The sequence below is a fragment of the Coregonus clupeaformis genome, chromosome 5 (assembly GCF_020615455.1).
Source record: "Coregonus clupeaformis isolate EN_2021a chromosome 5, ASM2061545v1, whole genome shotgun sequence".
In the NCBI taxonomy this organism is placed as follows: Eukaryota; Metazoa; Chordata; class Actinopteri; order Salmoniformes; family Salmonidae; genus Coregonus; species Coregonus clupeaformis.
Window position 1 is genome coordinate 4,091,564 of NC_059196.1, and position 14,861 is coordinate 4,106,424.

General features: G+C 43.3%; 1 protein-coding gene across 1 annotated transcript in view; it reads right to left on the reverse strand.

The window, feature by feature from the left end:
* Nucleotides 1–1,301: 1,301 nt before the first annotated feature.
* Nucleotides 1,302–14,861, reverse strand: part of LOC121558689 (sacsin-like) — a 31,779-nt gene continuing 18,219 nt past the window's right edge. The window contains exon 10 of the mRNA XM_041872098.2: nucleotides 1,302–14,349. Coding sequence (XP_041728032.1) covers nucleotides 2,777–14,349 — 11,573 coding nt within the window. The 3' untranslated portion in view covers nucleotides 1,302–2,776. The remainder of the gene's footprint in view (nucleotides 14,350–14,861) is intronic.

Genomic DNA, 14,861 nt, shown 5'->3' on the forward strand with positions numbered 1-14,861 from the left:
TACACAAGGCTGGAATGGGCTACAAGACCATCGCCAAGCAGCTTGGTGAGAAGGTGACAACAGTTGGTGCGATTATTCGCAAATGGAAGAAACACAAAAGAACTGTCAATCTCCCTCGGCCTTGGGCTCCATGCAAGATCTCACCTCGTGTAGTTGCAATGATCATGAGAACGGTGAGGAATCAGCCCAGAACTACACAGGAGGATCTTGTCAATGATCTCAAGGCAGCTGGGACCATAGTCACCAAGAAAACAATTGGTAACACACTACGCCGTGAAGGACTAAAATCCTGCAGCACCCGCAAGGTCCACATGCTCAAGAAAGCACATATACATGCCCGTCTGAAGTTTGCCAATGAACATCAGAATGTTTCAGAGGAGAACTGGGTTTAAGTGTTGTGGTCAGATGAGACCAAAATGGAGCTCTTTGGCATCAACTCAACTCGCCGTGTTTGGAGGAGGAGGTATGCTGCCTATGACCCCAAGAACACCATCCCCACCGTCAAACATGGAGGTGGAAACATTATGCTTTGGGGGTGTTTTTCTGCTAAGGGGACAGGACAACTTCACCGCATCAAAGGGACAATGGACGGGGCCATATACCATCAAATCTTGGGTGAGAACCTCCTTCCCTCAGCCAGGGCATTGAAAATGGGTCCTGGATGGGTATTCCAGCATGACAATGACCCAAAACACACGGCCAAGGCAACAAAGGAGTGGCTCAAGAAGAAGCACATTAAGGTCCTGGAGTGGCTTAGCCAGTCTCCAGACCTTAATCCCATAGAAAATCTGTGGAGGGAGCTGAAGGTTCGAGTTGCCAAACATCAGCCTCGAAACCTTAATGACTTGGAGAAGATCTGCAAAGAGGAGTGGGACAAAATCCCTCCTGAGATGTTTGCAAACCTGGTGGCCAACTACAAGAAACGTCTGACCTCTGTGATTGCCAACAAGGGTTTTGCCACCAAGTACTAAGTCATGTTTTGCAGAGGGGTCAAATACTTATTTCCCTCATTAAAATGCTAATCAATTTATAACATTTTTGACATGTGTTTTTCTGGATTTTTTTGTTGTTATTCTGTCTCTCACTGTTCAAATAAACCTACCATTAAAATTATAGACTGATCATGTCTTTGTCAGTGGGCAAACATACAAAATCAGCAGGGGATCAAATTCTTTTTTCCCTCACTGTATATATATATATATATATATTGGTGGCAGCAACTGTACCTTTTAATAGATTCTCACTTTTAAGGTTACCATTAAGTGTATTATACTGGTTATGTATTATACAGGAGGGTTGACTCAATTTATGTGGGGGAATTTATTAACTATGGCACTGCGTACATCAAGATATACATTTTCCTCTGCTAAAGTTTGTCAAAGATCTCTTCAAAAGATTCCCCTTGGCATTAAACAGATATTAAATAAAAAACATGAAATGTTAATGTATCAACAATATGTTGCCAGTGTATTTCTAGTCCCAAAAATAATTCATGAAAATGTAAACACGAAAAGAGTAAAGAAAATTGACAAAAACATGCACCACACAAGGTGCCACCTGCGACATTTCTCTAATATGAAAAGATCAGACAACCAAATTAAACAGAGCTTGATTCAACTTTGGCAAAATAAACATGTGTTACATTACCTATCTATAGAACACCATGGTTCTTCATTACAGTAATCACGATTTTTCTTAAGGATGAATCCTTGCCCTAAATCATTTTGGTCAGCCCAATCCATAATTAATAATTTTGACTCATGACGTTTTCAAAGCAGGTAACTGCTTTCTTATCATGAGTACTACAAAAAGTACCTGATGTATCATACATACTCGTCAGCATACAGATAATTACAGTAGATGTAGTGTACAATTGTGCTCCTAAAAGACACCATTCAAAGTCTAATAAACTGACAAACAGTTCAGTGGAGACACAGTCAATTATGATAAAACAGAATCTAAAGTATAGACGTATGAAAGCTAGAAGTAACATTCAGAATTTTCCATTCAGTCTATTTCTCCCAATCTGCTGGGGTGTCTGTCACAAGCGCTCTACAAGTGCAAGTGCAAGTACCAGAGGTGTTTTGAGAAAGTGCTTTGTCCATTTACAAGCAAAGGCTATGATACAGAACATTTACAACTTATTACAAATAAAAATAAACCAACCATCAAAATATAAAATAATTCCATTTTAAAAGTACAAATATGATTGTAATTTTGTTGGTTGATTTTCAGATGTTGCAAATAGAACACATTGCATGACAACAGTGACAACATGAGAGAATTGTCTAGAATCAATAAACTTGACTTTTTAGATGGTAACAAACAAAGTACAGACAAATGGTTGTCTATCGCAGGAAAAATATACTTGTATAAAAGGTCAAGTAAAAAAGCAGCATAGTACTCAATTATCTGAGAGCAAATATATTCAACATGGGACTTTGGTTAAAAAAGTATTGCTGGGGCATTTGTATGTACAGCATTGCAGCTAAAGATAATTTGTGTATTTGTAAAATGGTACAGCCACATCAAATTACTTTCAGACAGCTTGTTGTTAGGATATGAAGATATGTATACATTATGCATGGGCCACAGAACCAATATTGGTACTGGCGTGCTGCATATCTAAGCTGTCAGCTGGATACTTAATTTTGCCTCAAAACAATAATATACATATCAGTATTGCACACAGCTACTATAATATTCTATTGTTCAGTGGATCTATGCATATTTGTTTTATTTAAATGGTCTAATATGTTCCAATCGCATGGCAGAATTAGATTTTTTGTTGCACAAACGTTTCAAGTTTGATGATGATCCGTGCTGTACATTCCATCACTCTCATTGCCACCTCAGACGTGAATCTGTCATTGGGGATCTGGGGAAAGGGTAAGAGGTCAGGATAGCGAGTTCTTAGGCTGTCCACGCCATATCCCTCCAATATGTTGACATCCTTGGCAAGTCCTGCTAGCTGTGGGTTGTACTCCTCCACTTTCTGTGCCAGTGATGTGGGTTTCACATCCTTGTCTGACTTCCCTCTGACAGAATAGTCGGCAGCTATCAAGGCTAGTTTCGTAGCTAGGTAGCATTTGAAACACACCCACTCATTGGCATTTTTGTGAAGGTCATTCCGTGCAGCAGAAAAGTTGGCTCTTGCTTGCCTGAGCCACCTGCGGGCTTCCACAGGATTGCCAACAGACTTGAAGGTCGGGGGCACAAAAAAGCGATTAGAATGTGACGAACCTGCATAAGTAGTGAACTGCTCCCGGAACTGCTGTTTCTCAGACTTATGGCTTGTTGCCTCTTGGTTCCACGATGTGTAAAATCTTTGAAATGAAAACTTCTCTGACTGGAAGCGGGTGGAAGACGTTGAGAAAGTTCTCCTGGATGCTCTGTCAGTGTTCTGCTGATCTGTCAGAGTCTGCTTCTCCATCCTGTTGATTTCATTCTGTAAGTGCTTGAAGACCTCTGTAGCTACGTCTAGATTCTCTGCATTCTTGTCCGGATGCCACTTGAGATACAACCGGCGAATGATCTTCTTCCTTTCCGTTTCAGCGAGTTTCCAAGCTTGCTCAATAACTAAGGTCACGTCTTTTAGGATTTCTGGCAATGCACTAAGTCTTATCTTTTTGGGAGATTGTTTTGTGGGAGGGACTTTGTGATTTTCCTTTCTAGTAAAAAGGGGAGGCACCAATCGTGGACCAGGACCAGGAGAGCGACATTCTGGGGGGGTTGTTGGAGTCGATGGGGCTCTGCTGTCTCGGATATGAGTACTTTCCTCTTGTCTAGAGAATTTGTACAGATCAAGAGAACTGACTATTTTGTACTCACTATATCCAATGTCAATTTGGAAGCATTTCCCAAGGAAGCTTGGGTTGTCCTCCTCTTCTTTCTCCACTTCTTGAACAATGATGGCATATGTGTAAGTGGGCTGATATCCGCCATAGACATCCCCTCCTTCAGAGTCCACAAGGTAACCCACATATTCTCCTGGATAAAACACATTCATTGGATCCATGAGGAGTATATGGTGTATCTCAGCTGGTATGGGTGTTCCAGGGAGGGGAAGCTCGAGTTTTGAGGCCTCTGTGGAGTCATACTTTACGCCAAGGTTGTCCAGCTTCTCTGTAATTCTGTAGATGTCGTTACAGCCCAGCATAGCAATTAGATAGGAGGTGTCAGATATCAAGTTGTCCGTTGCAGATTTTAGTGTCATCGCCAGCGCTAATAGAAAATTAATGTCTTTGCTGTCTGAGTGTTGGATGTAGAGATGAATCACAGCTGTCCCGTACCTTTTCAGGAAGGCAAGTGTTTCACTCCGGCTGTGTGGGATAGGGCTGCAACCTTTGACTCTTAGTGTCGTCTGGAGTTTCTCAAAACAAGACACCTTCAATCCCTCACAAAGTGCTTTGCACAATCGTATGGCTTTTTCCTCATTCACAAGGAATGCGTTGTCATTTTCATGTTTCATTATTCGTATCAGTCCTGTGATGAACTGTTCTGATGACAGTAGTAGTTGAAGGCGACCCTGAAGCGAACAGAGAGCTCCAAACTGGCACATTTTGGGAGACTCCTCATCCAGTTGCTCCTCAAGGATACCACTCAGGAGTCTTGGCCTTAGCTTCTGTGGGAGCAGCATGATCAGCTTTGTGTGGAAGGAATGGTCCTTGCCAAGATAACACTGACTCATGTCCACAAGCATCTGAACGCCTACATTACCCTGAATTCTGCTCTTGTAGTGTGGGGCATCGTCATACACTAAACTGTTGGATTTGGCTAATCTACCATCGTGACTTGGCAGGTAAAATATCAAATCTCTGAGGCTCTCAAAGTCTTTGCGTATCTGAACTGGGTCATTCTGTAGGCTTTTGAATAGCCCTGAGACAGCCCTTTTCACAGTTCTCATTTCATTCGGGTCGAGCTGCTTACCCTCTGAATTTCTGTGAATACGGCACAGCACTTCAGCATATTGTTTTGTTGATACAACATCCTCTGTGCCCAAAAGCTTAAACAGCTGATGAAAGATGCCAAGCTCTAGTGGTAGTTTGTATAGGTATGGCTTGAAGTCAGATTCATTGTCCAAGTTGATGACAACCTCCTCTGGCTTTAGAAGTTTCCAGCCCTCCTCAACCATGACAAAACTCACCCCTTGTAGCTGGAAGCGAAACTCTCTTTTATCTGCATTGAGAAATTCGTAGGTGGATCTCAAGACTTTGTTTCTTGTTTTCACCATGTCATCGTCATGATTGGATATGTTGCAGATATTTTTGCAGTTGCTTATCACTTTGTCCAAGGGGGGTTCCAAGTTGACACTTAACATGGTCAGCACTAAGTCCAGTTGTTCTTGGCCAGTCAGCGTGCTTCCCTCCTGGTCTTTAATGGCTGCTGGTGTGGCCTTCTCTGGGAGAATGGGACATGATGTCCATAGCAATTGAATGATATCAGTTTGCTTGAATTTTGGATTGACTTGAGACCCACTGAAACGTATCAGAGGGAGAGTGCCATTCATCTCTTGGAATTGAGCATGGAGCCGGATCAGCTCAGTGGGTGCACGCTCAGGACAAAGGAATGCTATCATTGACAGCTCTTTGAGGAAAGCGCCAACAAATAGATCTGTCCTCTCATTGAATATGTGGTTAAGGAGAACATCAACAATCATTTGGGCTTTTTCTTTGGACCAGTTCTCTGTTTGAGCTTTGATGCTGACTTCTTTTGCATACTGGAGAATTTGCTGCTGAGAGACAATGTGTTTGAGACCTATATTCCTTAGGAATGTGATCCATGAGGTGAGAAATGCTGTTCCATTTTTTGGCTTTGACACTTGCTCAACCTTCTTGAAAAAGTCATTGGGTATGAATGCTTTTGGAGGGAGCATCACTTCGAACACCTTCACTGTTTCATCATAGAACATTTTGGTAGACTTGAGTCTGTTGGTGTAGTCATATATGAATGACAGACCTTCCATTTTCTCATACAGCTGATCCTTCATCCCACATGACTCCTCCATTGCCAAAAGTCTCTGCTTCAGATATACAAGATGCTCAATTTTTGCATCGTATGACAGGCTGTCAAACTTTGGTAGGAGATGCCTCAGGTAGACTTCCAGATCATCAATTGGGAAACATCCAAGGAAACTATACAGTTCCTTCAATTGTGGATTGTCAGCGAGAAAGGCGAAGGATGTTGTGTGGGCCCATTTTTCCATATCTGCAGAGGGAATACTTTTTGCCAGAACATAGCATGACCCAAAGTTTGCAATACTGATGTATCTGCCACTGACTGCTTTGAAGCATGGGAGCAATTTCAGAGTTTGAATGTCCTCTTGGGAGAGGTTGATCAAATTGCAGTTGAAGTACAACAGAAGAGACTCAAAGTCTTTGTCAGTTAAGCTTCCTGTTTTGAAAGCTGCCGTCTGAATCATGTACTCCAGTGCTTTCAGGATGCTGGATGGATTGTCTATGTTTGCTGTATGCTGTGCCAGAAAAGGCAGGACAGGATTCTCTTTGAAGCATATTTTGTTGACAGCAAGCTGAATGCATCCCCCTTTCATTAGGATGTGAAAGATTTTGTCATTTTGCCCGTTTGGAAAGATAGCTGTGCTTATCAAACTCAAGGGAAGCAACACATCGTGATCAGGGACAACCAACTTGTTGCTTGAAACCATGAATTTGATTCCTGGCAGCAAAGCCCAGTCTTTCAGTAGGTCAAGTACAGTCTCAAAATTGGTTTTGATGCCTGCCTGCTCTTCCTTGACTGCAATGTTCTCACTGATGAAGTGCCACGCACCTTTAAGCCAAGACTCACTGGCGTAGCTGTCTCTCCACTTCACAGGGATTCTTGTTCTGTATTCACGTGGTAGAACAGAACTCAACAGTTCCCCGAAACTGCTGATGTCGAAGACCTTTGCAACACCTGAATTCATCAGGATGTTGTTGTACTTCATGTACAGTGTGTTCATGAACAGCTCTTTCCTTGACGAGACTAGTTCATGGTGTGTGGACAGAAACTTTGGTTTCTTGGAATCAAACACCTGGAGTATGTTGTCCATTGTCATCAGCAGTGGTAGCCCCTCTATGTTGATTTCATCCTCTACGTCTTTGAAGCAGTAATCAACCAGAAGCTTCAGGCTATGGAAGAGCATGTAATTCGACTGCTGGAGTCGACAGGGAAGTTTCCCAACTTGGCAAGATGTGTCTGGGGACGAGAATGTGAGGAGAAATTTTCGTACATCCTCTGGGGTAACATAGCTCACGGGAATGCCTGCATCATCCAAACAGAAGTAAAGACTGGCTGTTTCATCACAACTGTGGACCAAGTTGAAGCCCACATCCGAAAGCAGGGCCTTGAGTCGGAAGACGTTTTCTGCAACAGACTTGCGTGAGGAGATGTTGTATTCTGTGTTCTTCAGATGTTGAAGTTCATCCTGCAGCAGATTGTCAAAGAATGCGTGACCTTTGTTGGCAGAGGATGTGTTCACCCAGGAGATGTATATGGCAGAGTGCATGTCTGTGTTGTCAATGTGGGGAGCCCTAACGACAGGAAGGAGACGTTTCAGGTCAGCATGAATGCAGGTGTACACTGCTTTGACAAGACAGTACCAATCTGGCTGGATGTCAAGTCTATTGACTGGGAAGAAGTACAGGAATTTCCTCAAAGTGTCTTTGACGATGTGAATTGGTGTTCCCTGTAACACAGTCATGGTGGGATCAGGTCCCGGGAAGTATTGTCGTTTCAGCTGAATCAAGAGCTCCACATAGGCAGGAGCTATCAAAGATGTCATCAAGTTGTTGTTCCAATCACTCCTCACTCCTACTCCATTGTCATCTCTCCATAGGTTTCTCCTGGCAGAATCTAATGCAAAATGTCCATTAACATGAAAGGGCAAGCCAGTCTCCAATGAAAGGGGCAGAAAGCAGAATGCTCTGTGGGGCTTCTTGTAGTTGTGGCTTACACATGCAGCCACCCCTCCACGTGGAAAGAGAGTAATGTCTTCATTTTTGTGGGCTGAAATCACACTCTTTGAGACTTTCTCTATGCAGGAGAAGCCAGATCGATTGCAGACCATCCAAGTTGTTAGATTGCCATCGGAGTCCTCTATATCCATTGAGTAGGTTATCTGCTGGACTGGGATTTGAGTGAGCTGCTTCCTTTTTGTCACACTATCCACCACTGAGGCATGAAATTGCTTGCGTTTTAGACGGTCACCATCTGTGATTTTAGCAGTCACAGAGTAAAGCACCTTCAGGTCTCCTGTAGCGTTCTCTATTTCACAGATGGAAATTTTCTCCATGTGGTTGAGGAACATGAGAAGTTCTACCCCATCGGATTTTAGTTTATCCAGAAGGTTTTGCACCATTCTGTCTGATGCAGGAACAGAGCTGATCTCTGATATTTTGGCCATTTCTGTTGAGCGTATGGGGAATCTGAACATTGTGCAATGTTCAAGCTTGAAATGAGCTCCCAGGTAAAGATTTAGCACGTCAGAGAATTGAGATCTAAAGTCAGAGTCCAAGTCCCTAAACATTCTTCCAGGACTAACAGATGTCGCCCCGGGTGCATATTGTGCATGTGGATCAAAGATGCAAAGAATGTCATTGTTTGAAATGAAAGACGGGCAGTCTGTGATGTGATACACAGAGTTGAATCCTATGCCATATTGTCCAGTTTTGCCAGGGTTTGCTTCTTTTGTTCCTCTTCCTAGGTTCTGGATTCCTCTGACATCCTCCTCAGTGAAAGGCTGATTGTTGTAGACACAAAGAGATGGGCCTTGCATTGGCAACCATTTGTCATCAAATATTCTGTCTGTGGGGTGGGTTCTTGGATCAAACACAAAGTATATTTCAGTGGCTTTAGCATCATCTGCATTTTGCAGGAGCTCCTTTAGCATTTCCTTTTCTGATGGGTAAGCATTGAGGATACTTTTAATTCTACTTGTGAGTTTCTCTTTTTGTCCAAACTCACTTCCAAGTGTAGTGAAGCAGATATTTGAGGCATACCTTTCCAGGGCTTTGTGACGTTTGGGAACTGCTCCTAATTTCACAGCAACCTCTCTTGGAATATCTGCATGGCAATATTTCACAGTTGTGTCTCTGACTTTGATCCACGGACAGTCATTGTAACACAGAGACTTTGATGGCTGCAGTGTAAGATGGGTGTCAGGAAGGAGAATTTCCCCGTAGGTAGCTTGGCAGAATTCTTGTTTTTTGTCTCTGATTAAGCCCCATATTCCTTCACTAATGATTCTGCGAGAGAGCTGAAAGCTATCCTCAGAGAGTGCTCTTCTCCCACACTCCTGTTTCACTAATTCAAGGACTGCTGAAAAGTTCTCAACTGTGAAGCTTGACTGAACCCCAACATTCTCAAAGAGCTCACAGCAACTGTTTCTGTACTTGTTGGGAAGCTGGTAGAGATATGGTGCTGCGTCAAAGTTCTGGTAGAATGCAACTTTGGAGGGCTCAACGTAAGTGTTCTCCACCAGAATGGAGCAAAAGGTTTTCAGCTCCTCATTGATCTGTGTCTTTGCTTTGGCATCCTGGAGCATTTCTTCATGTAGGTATTTGTAGCAGGCATTGGTAATATTTTCCTGATACAAAGTAACTCCGTCAAATGACTTAGCAAGTTCCTTAAGTTGACTGACAACTAGTCCAACTGTTGGCTTTCTTATCAATCCGAGAGAGTCTTTTACAGCCAATGTGATCGGGCCGCACCCTTTGAAAGATGGAGAGTTCTCATTAAGGATGGGCTTCAACAAGCACACTGTGTCCTGGTGGTCAGTCGTAAAGAGCTCTTTGGCAGAAAACATGGTGGACGGGGGGAAAGTATTCCCATGCCATGGTAGTGAAAACCCTGCAGGCTTTGTCAGAAATGGAAGGAACTTTATGTCCTGTAACTTCTCCAGTTGTTTACCTGCTCCTGAGTCTGTCATTTTCAGCTTCTCATCAATGAGACTGAGAATAATGCTGCTCCGAAGACATGCAGCAGTGTGATCATTTTCATTTAGATCAAACACAGATTCAGCACGATCAATCAAATCCTCCCAAGAGAGGTCATCTTTGACCATTCCCAGCTGTACTAGCTTGACCAAGCACACTGGATTCATGTAGTCTTTTGAGGTTCCTTCTGGAAATCTTCCATCATCAGCATTGTACAGTTTTGCAACTCTTCCTTCTGGATGGATTAGTCTGGATGGTAAGACTAATTGTTGATTGGGGCCAGAGCATGGGATGCATGGAGTCTCTCTAAGAATTGATGCAAATTCGTCCAGTTTGTCATTCAAAACATAATGCATTAGGGGGTCACAAAGTTCTTTGTCGATGTCTTGGATATGGGGGAAAAATACATCTAAGAAGAACTGCTTTTCTGTCAGGGTGTTCTCTATCAGCTTCTCTTTGCATCCAGCATCATCAAAACCTTCCTTGACCCATTCAGGCAGCTCAACAGCACAGAGGTCTTGCGAGCCGCTCTTCTTGAGGTATTTTAGGAATATCTTGAAAGCAGCAGTACCAATGTCTGATCTACAGAGCAAGGAGTCATCTAGGAATCTGACGTACTTGATTGATACCCAGGTTTTGCCATCTGAGAAAACTTTTGCATGGTCACCGTCACGCCCTTTGGCGATCTCTTGGTAGACTCCTTGGCTGATCAATGTGAAGTCATCGTGTACTACACTTGGATCAGGCCATGCTACGTAGTAGCTGTAGTCAAGTAGTTCTCCACTTTCTGCCATTGAACGCAGCATATTGAGTGCTGCTAGGTATGCCTGGACAATCACATGTCTCATGAACACTGAGTTCCAGTGTCCTTTGGTGTCTGTCTTCCAGATCTCTTTGCGGTTAGATGTCACAGCAAAACAGCCGTTTATATGGACTGGCAAGCCTGTTTTGATTCTGAGAGGTAAATAGCAAAACACCTCTCCTATCGGGTTGGTGTGGTTGGTGTTTGCCTTCACTGTCCATTTTCGATTCTCCTCCTCTGAGAGCAGAACAGCTACGCCCCCGCAAGGCACTAGTCCAAGTCGTTTTCCGCTCTCACCAAGTGAAAATTTGAGAGCTTCGGTCACATCCATACATGAACAAATGAGCCAGTTTGTGAGATCAACTGCCTTTTGGGGCATTTCGTCTGTCAGTCGTCTGTTCTTTCCGTCTTTCGCAGCCATTTCAAAGTGTGAGGAAGGATCCTCCTCTGAACCTCTGAAGAGGGGTGACTGGAGATCAACTATGCGCTTGAACACATTGTGAAACTCCTCCACCACAATGCGTATGATGCAGCCAGACTTGGGAGTGTCAGCCGGCACCCTATTGGTGGCTGCAACCTTTTTCATGACCTTTGCTGCAGATTTCAGGATGCTCAGAGGCCCATATGCAGCTTTGGATGACCATACACTTTTGTTGATAGTAACAACATCCTGTGCTGCTGCTGGATTGGGCTCTTCATATTTCAGGTACTTCAGTACCATGGAGCCAACATGCTGAGTGAAGAGAATGAGCCGGTGGCCACATATGCTGAACTCATCAACAAGGGAGTAGATGTCTGGGGTGTTGTAGTAGACACTGCTGATTTCACTCACTGATGCTTCTTGCTCAGTCCTGAAGGGGAGTCTGAACAGTGTTCCATCGTACTTGTACGGAGACTCTTGTGCAAGAGGAAGTTGGCAATTGAAGACATTGATGAAGGGTTTGAATTGATTGGGGAACTTTCGTAGCCGTTTCTGTTGTTTGCTCCAGTTTATCTTGATTCCTGGGTTTGACCTGTCTCTAATGTGCTTGCTGATGTGGTTGATGTTTGGATCGAACATGATCATGAACTCTCTGCTCATTATGATGGGGATGTCAGTGATGTGATAAACTGAGTTGAAACCTAGGCCAAATTTGCCAACTTTGTCTGCCTCACATCTCTTCATTGACCCACCTAACCTTGTTATGTTCAGAAAGTCAGTGTCAGAGAATGTAGAGTTGTTGAATGACCACAAGGAGGGGCCATGGCATATAATCATGCCAGGATCAAGCAGGTTCTCTCGAATGTCAATATTCTTCCGCATGTCTATCAGGAAGCTACACTCTGTAGCACTCGCATCATCAGCATTCTGAAGAAGTTCTTTGAAAATATCTGCGACAGATGGATACTCTTCTAGAATGTTCTTTATTCTCACTGTCAGAGGCTCCCGTTGGCCTGATTGTTCAAAGCCAAGGTTTTCTGGGTTTATCAGTCTTGTACTCAAACATGGCACGTTCAGCCATTCTGCTGTTTTCATGGGGATGTCATCATGGACTAAGATAATGGGCTCTGATGTATCATCAAGCAAGTCATGTAGATCCTCCACTTTAATGTCGCAGTAGGTGCACTCGTGAATGGGTTTCATGGCCAGTTTGCTTGGATCTTTGTAGCAAAGGATTGGTACATGCATGTCAATGTCCACAGAAATGTGACTGTTATACAGCCATCTCAGAATATTTATCAGGAGGAGGAGATCATGCTTACTTTCCTCTTTAGTCATTTCTTCCTCACACCTTTGCCTTACTGTTTTGATCACATCGAACACATGGCTTGGGACAACCTCTTCAACCGAACCACAGAATTTGAAAAGTTTGTGAAACTTTGCAATGGTCTTTGGCAAAGAGTACAGGTAGGGTTGCAAATCTAGGTCAGGAATGGGTTTTAGAACTGTGTGGCTAGGTGATGAGAAGGTCTTGCCAGTCCACACCCAATCAAATGGCAGTGACTTCATTGCCTCTCTTGCATCTTCAAGGTGTGCTTGCATGAAATCATAAATCTCAATAAGGATCTGTTGGAATTGATACCAGTCTTCTGTAGTAAATGCTTGAGATCTGTGCCAGTCATTCACTGCCTTCAAATGCTGTAACACTTGATCAACCTGTGGCTCTATTGATAACTTCAGGGCCTTCTTCATGCCGGCAGAAGTGCGCTCCACAAGTGCAACTGAAGAACCTACTAGCACTGCATGGGATATATCGCACATTTCTGAGAATGAGCAGATGTTATGGGTGTCTCCCATCCAGGCAAGAGACTTTGGGTAATTTACAGGTCTGTCCTTGCAGACTGGCACCCATTTCAGTTTTTGCAAGGATGTCTGAGCTTCTGAAGACTTTACCAGCTTGGTTTGTCTATTTAGTATTTGCAGCAGTGTTTTCGCTTTCTGTATAACTGGTTCCCATTCTGGCTCATTGCCACCCTGTAATTCCTCAATTTTCTGTGCCACCTGAAGTACATCTTTTTCGCTGAGTTGTACTTCATTTTTCAGTCCAAGTTGTCTCAGTGAATGTAGCATATCAGGAGATGATATATATGTATTTGTGGGAAACCTATTCTTCTCCTCCATGTAGAACAGATTCTGTAAAATCTCCAGCTCAGGGTCAAAAAGGTCTGTAGCTGCAACAGATTTTCCTGCAAACGTATGAATGAACTTCAGAGCCGAAAGCCATCCAATCACAGCTTTGTTTTCATTCTTTAGGAATGACAGATGCTTAAGGGCCCAGAGCATGATTTTAGTGATATCCTCTTTTGAGTAAAACCCTTTCTCCATGTCTTGAACAACCATCTTCAAGCATTCAGTGGTTTTCAACTGTTCCACGTTCAGCATCTTAATGAGACGGATGGATGCCTCATCACTGCAGCCCACAACATTGATGGATAGTTTGACGTCTGGTGGACACTTGGCGGTATGGTGTAAAGCCCTGGCTCCTCTCAGTGAGGTATATGTTGGGATGCCTTTCTCTGAACATGGCCCTACTTTCTCAAAGATTGTCAGCTCCAGGAGGATACGCTTCTCTTTCTCTGTGATGTCAGACAGCCCTGCCAGGAAGTCCCTCAGTGCCACTTTCTGTTTGCTAGAGAAGGATAAGACCAGGCTGGCCACTCTCTGGGTTGACGACCTGTCCATGATTTGCAGTAGCATACTGGGAGATGAAGGATGGATGTAGTTCTTCAGCAGAGGATGCTGCAAACACAAGTCCAACTTTCTCATCACTACTACTCCAAGTTTTTTCATGATTTCAAGAAGGCTTTCAGAAAGTGGGGCCTCCTCCTCATCCACAATGATAATAGGGGATGGAGTTTTGAGACGATGGAGCTCGATTGAGTCCACACTTTCCACCAGGGGCACATTTGGGATCAAAGGCATGTCTTCAAAGGTACTAAGGTCATCAGTAAAGTTAATATACAGATGCTTCCAAACCATCTTTAGCCAAGAGCGTGTAGGATGCTTCTTCTCTCGGTTCCCAGGGTCCCACTGGACTGTGAAGTCTCTGGTAGGCCAGACTGTTGAGAGGATCTCCTTTATGAGTCGAGCTGACCGTTCAGGTGTTAGCACTTGTACCTGAGTGCAGGGTCTTCCTGTAGAAGATACAAAAACAAAGGTGAATATAAATCTTAATGATGACTTTCTCAATGATCATTTACAGGAACTACATACAGTGCATTCGGAAAGTATTCAGATCCCTTGACTTTTTCCACATTTTGTTACGTTACAGCCTTATTCTAAAATTGATTAAATCACAGTTTTTCCTCATCAATATACACGCAATACCCTATAATGACCAAATGAAAACAGGTTTTTAGATTTTTTTGCAAATGTATAAAAAATACAAAACAGAAATACCTTATTTACATAAGTATTCAGACTCTATGCTATGAGACTCGAAATTGAGCTCAGGTGCATCCTGTTTCCATTGAACATCCTTGAGATGTTTCTACAACTTGATTGGAGTCCACTTGTGGTAAATTCAATTGAATGGACATGATTTGTCTATATAAGGTCCCACAGTTGACAGTGCATGTCAGAGCAAGTATTAAGCCATGAGGTCGAATGAATTGTCCGTAGAGCTCAGAGACAGGATTGTGTCGAG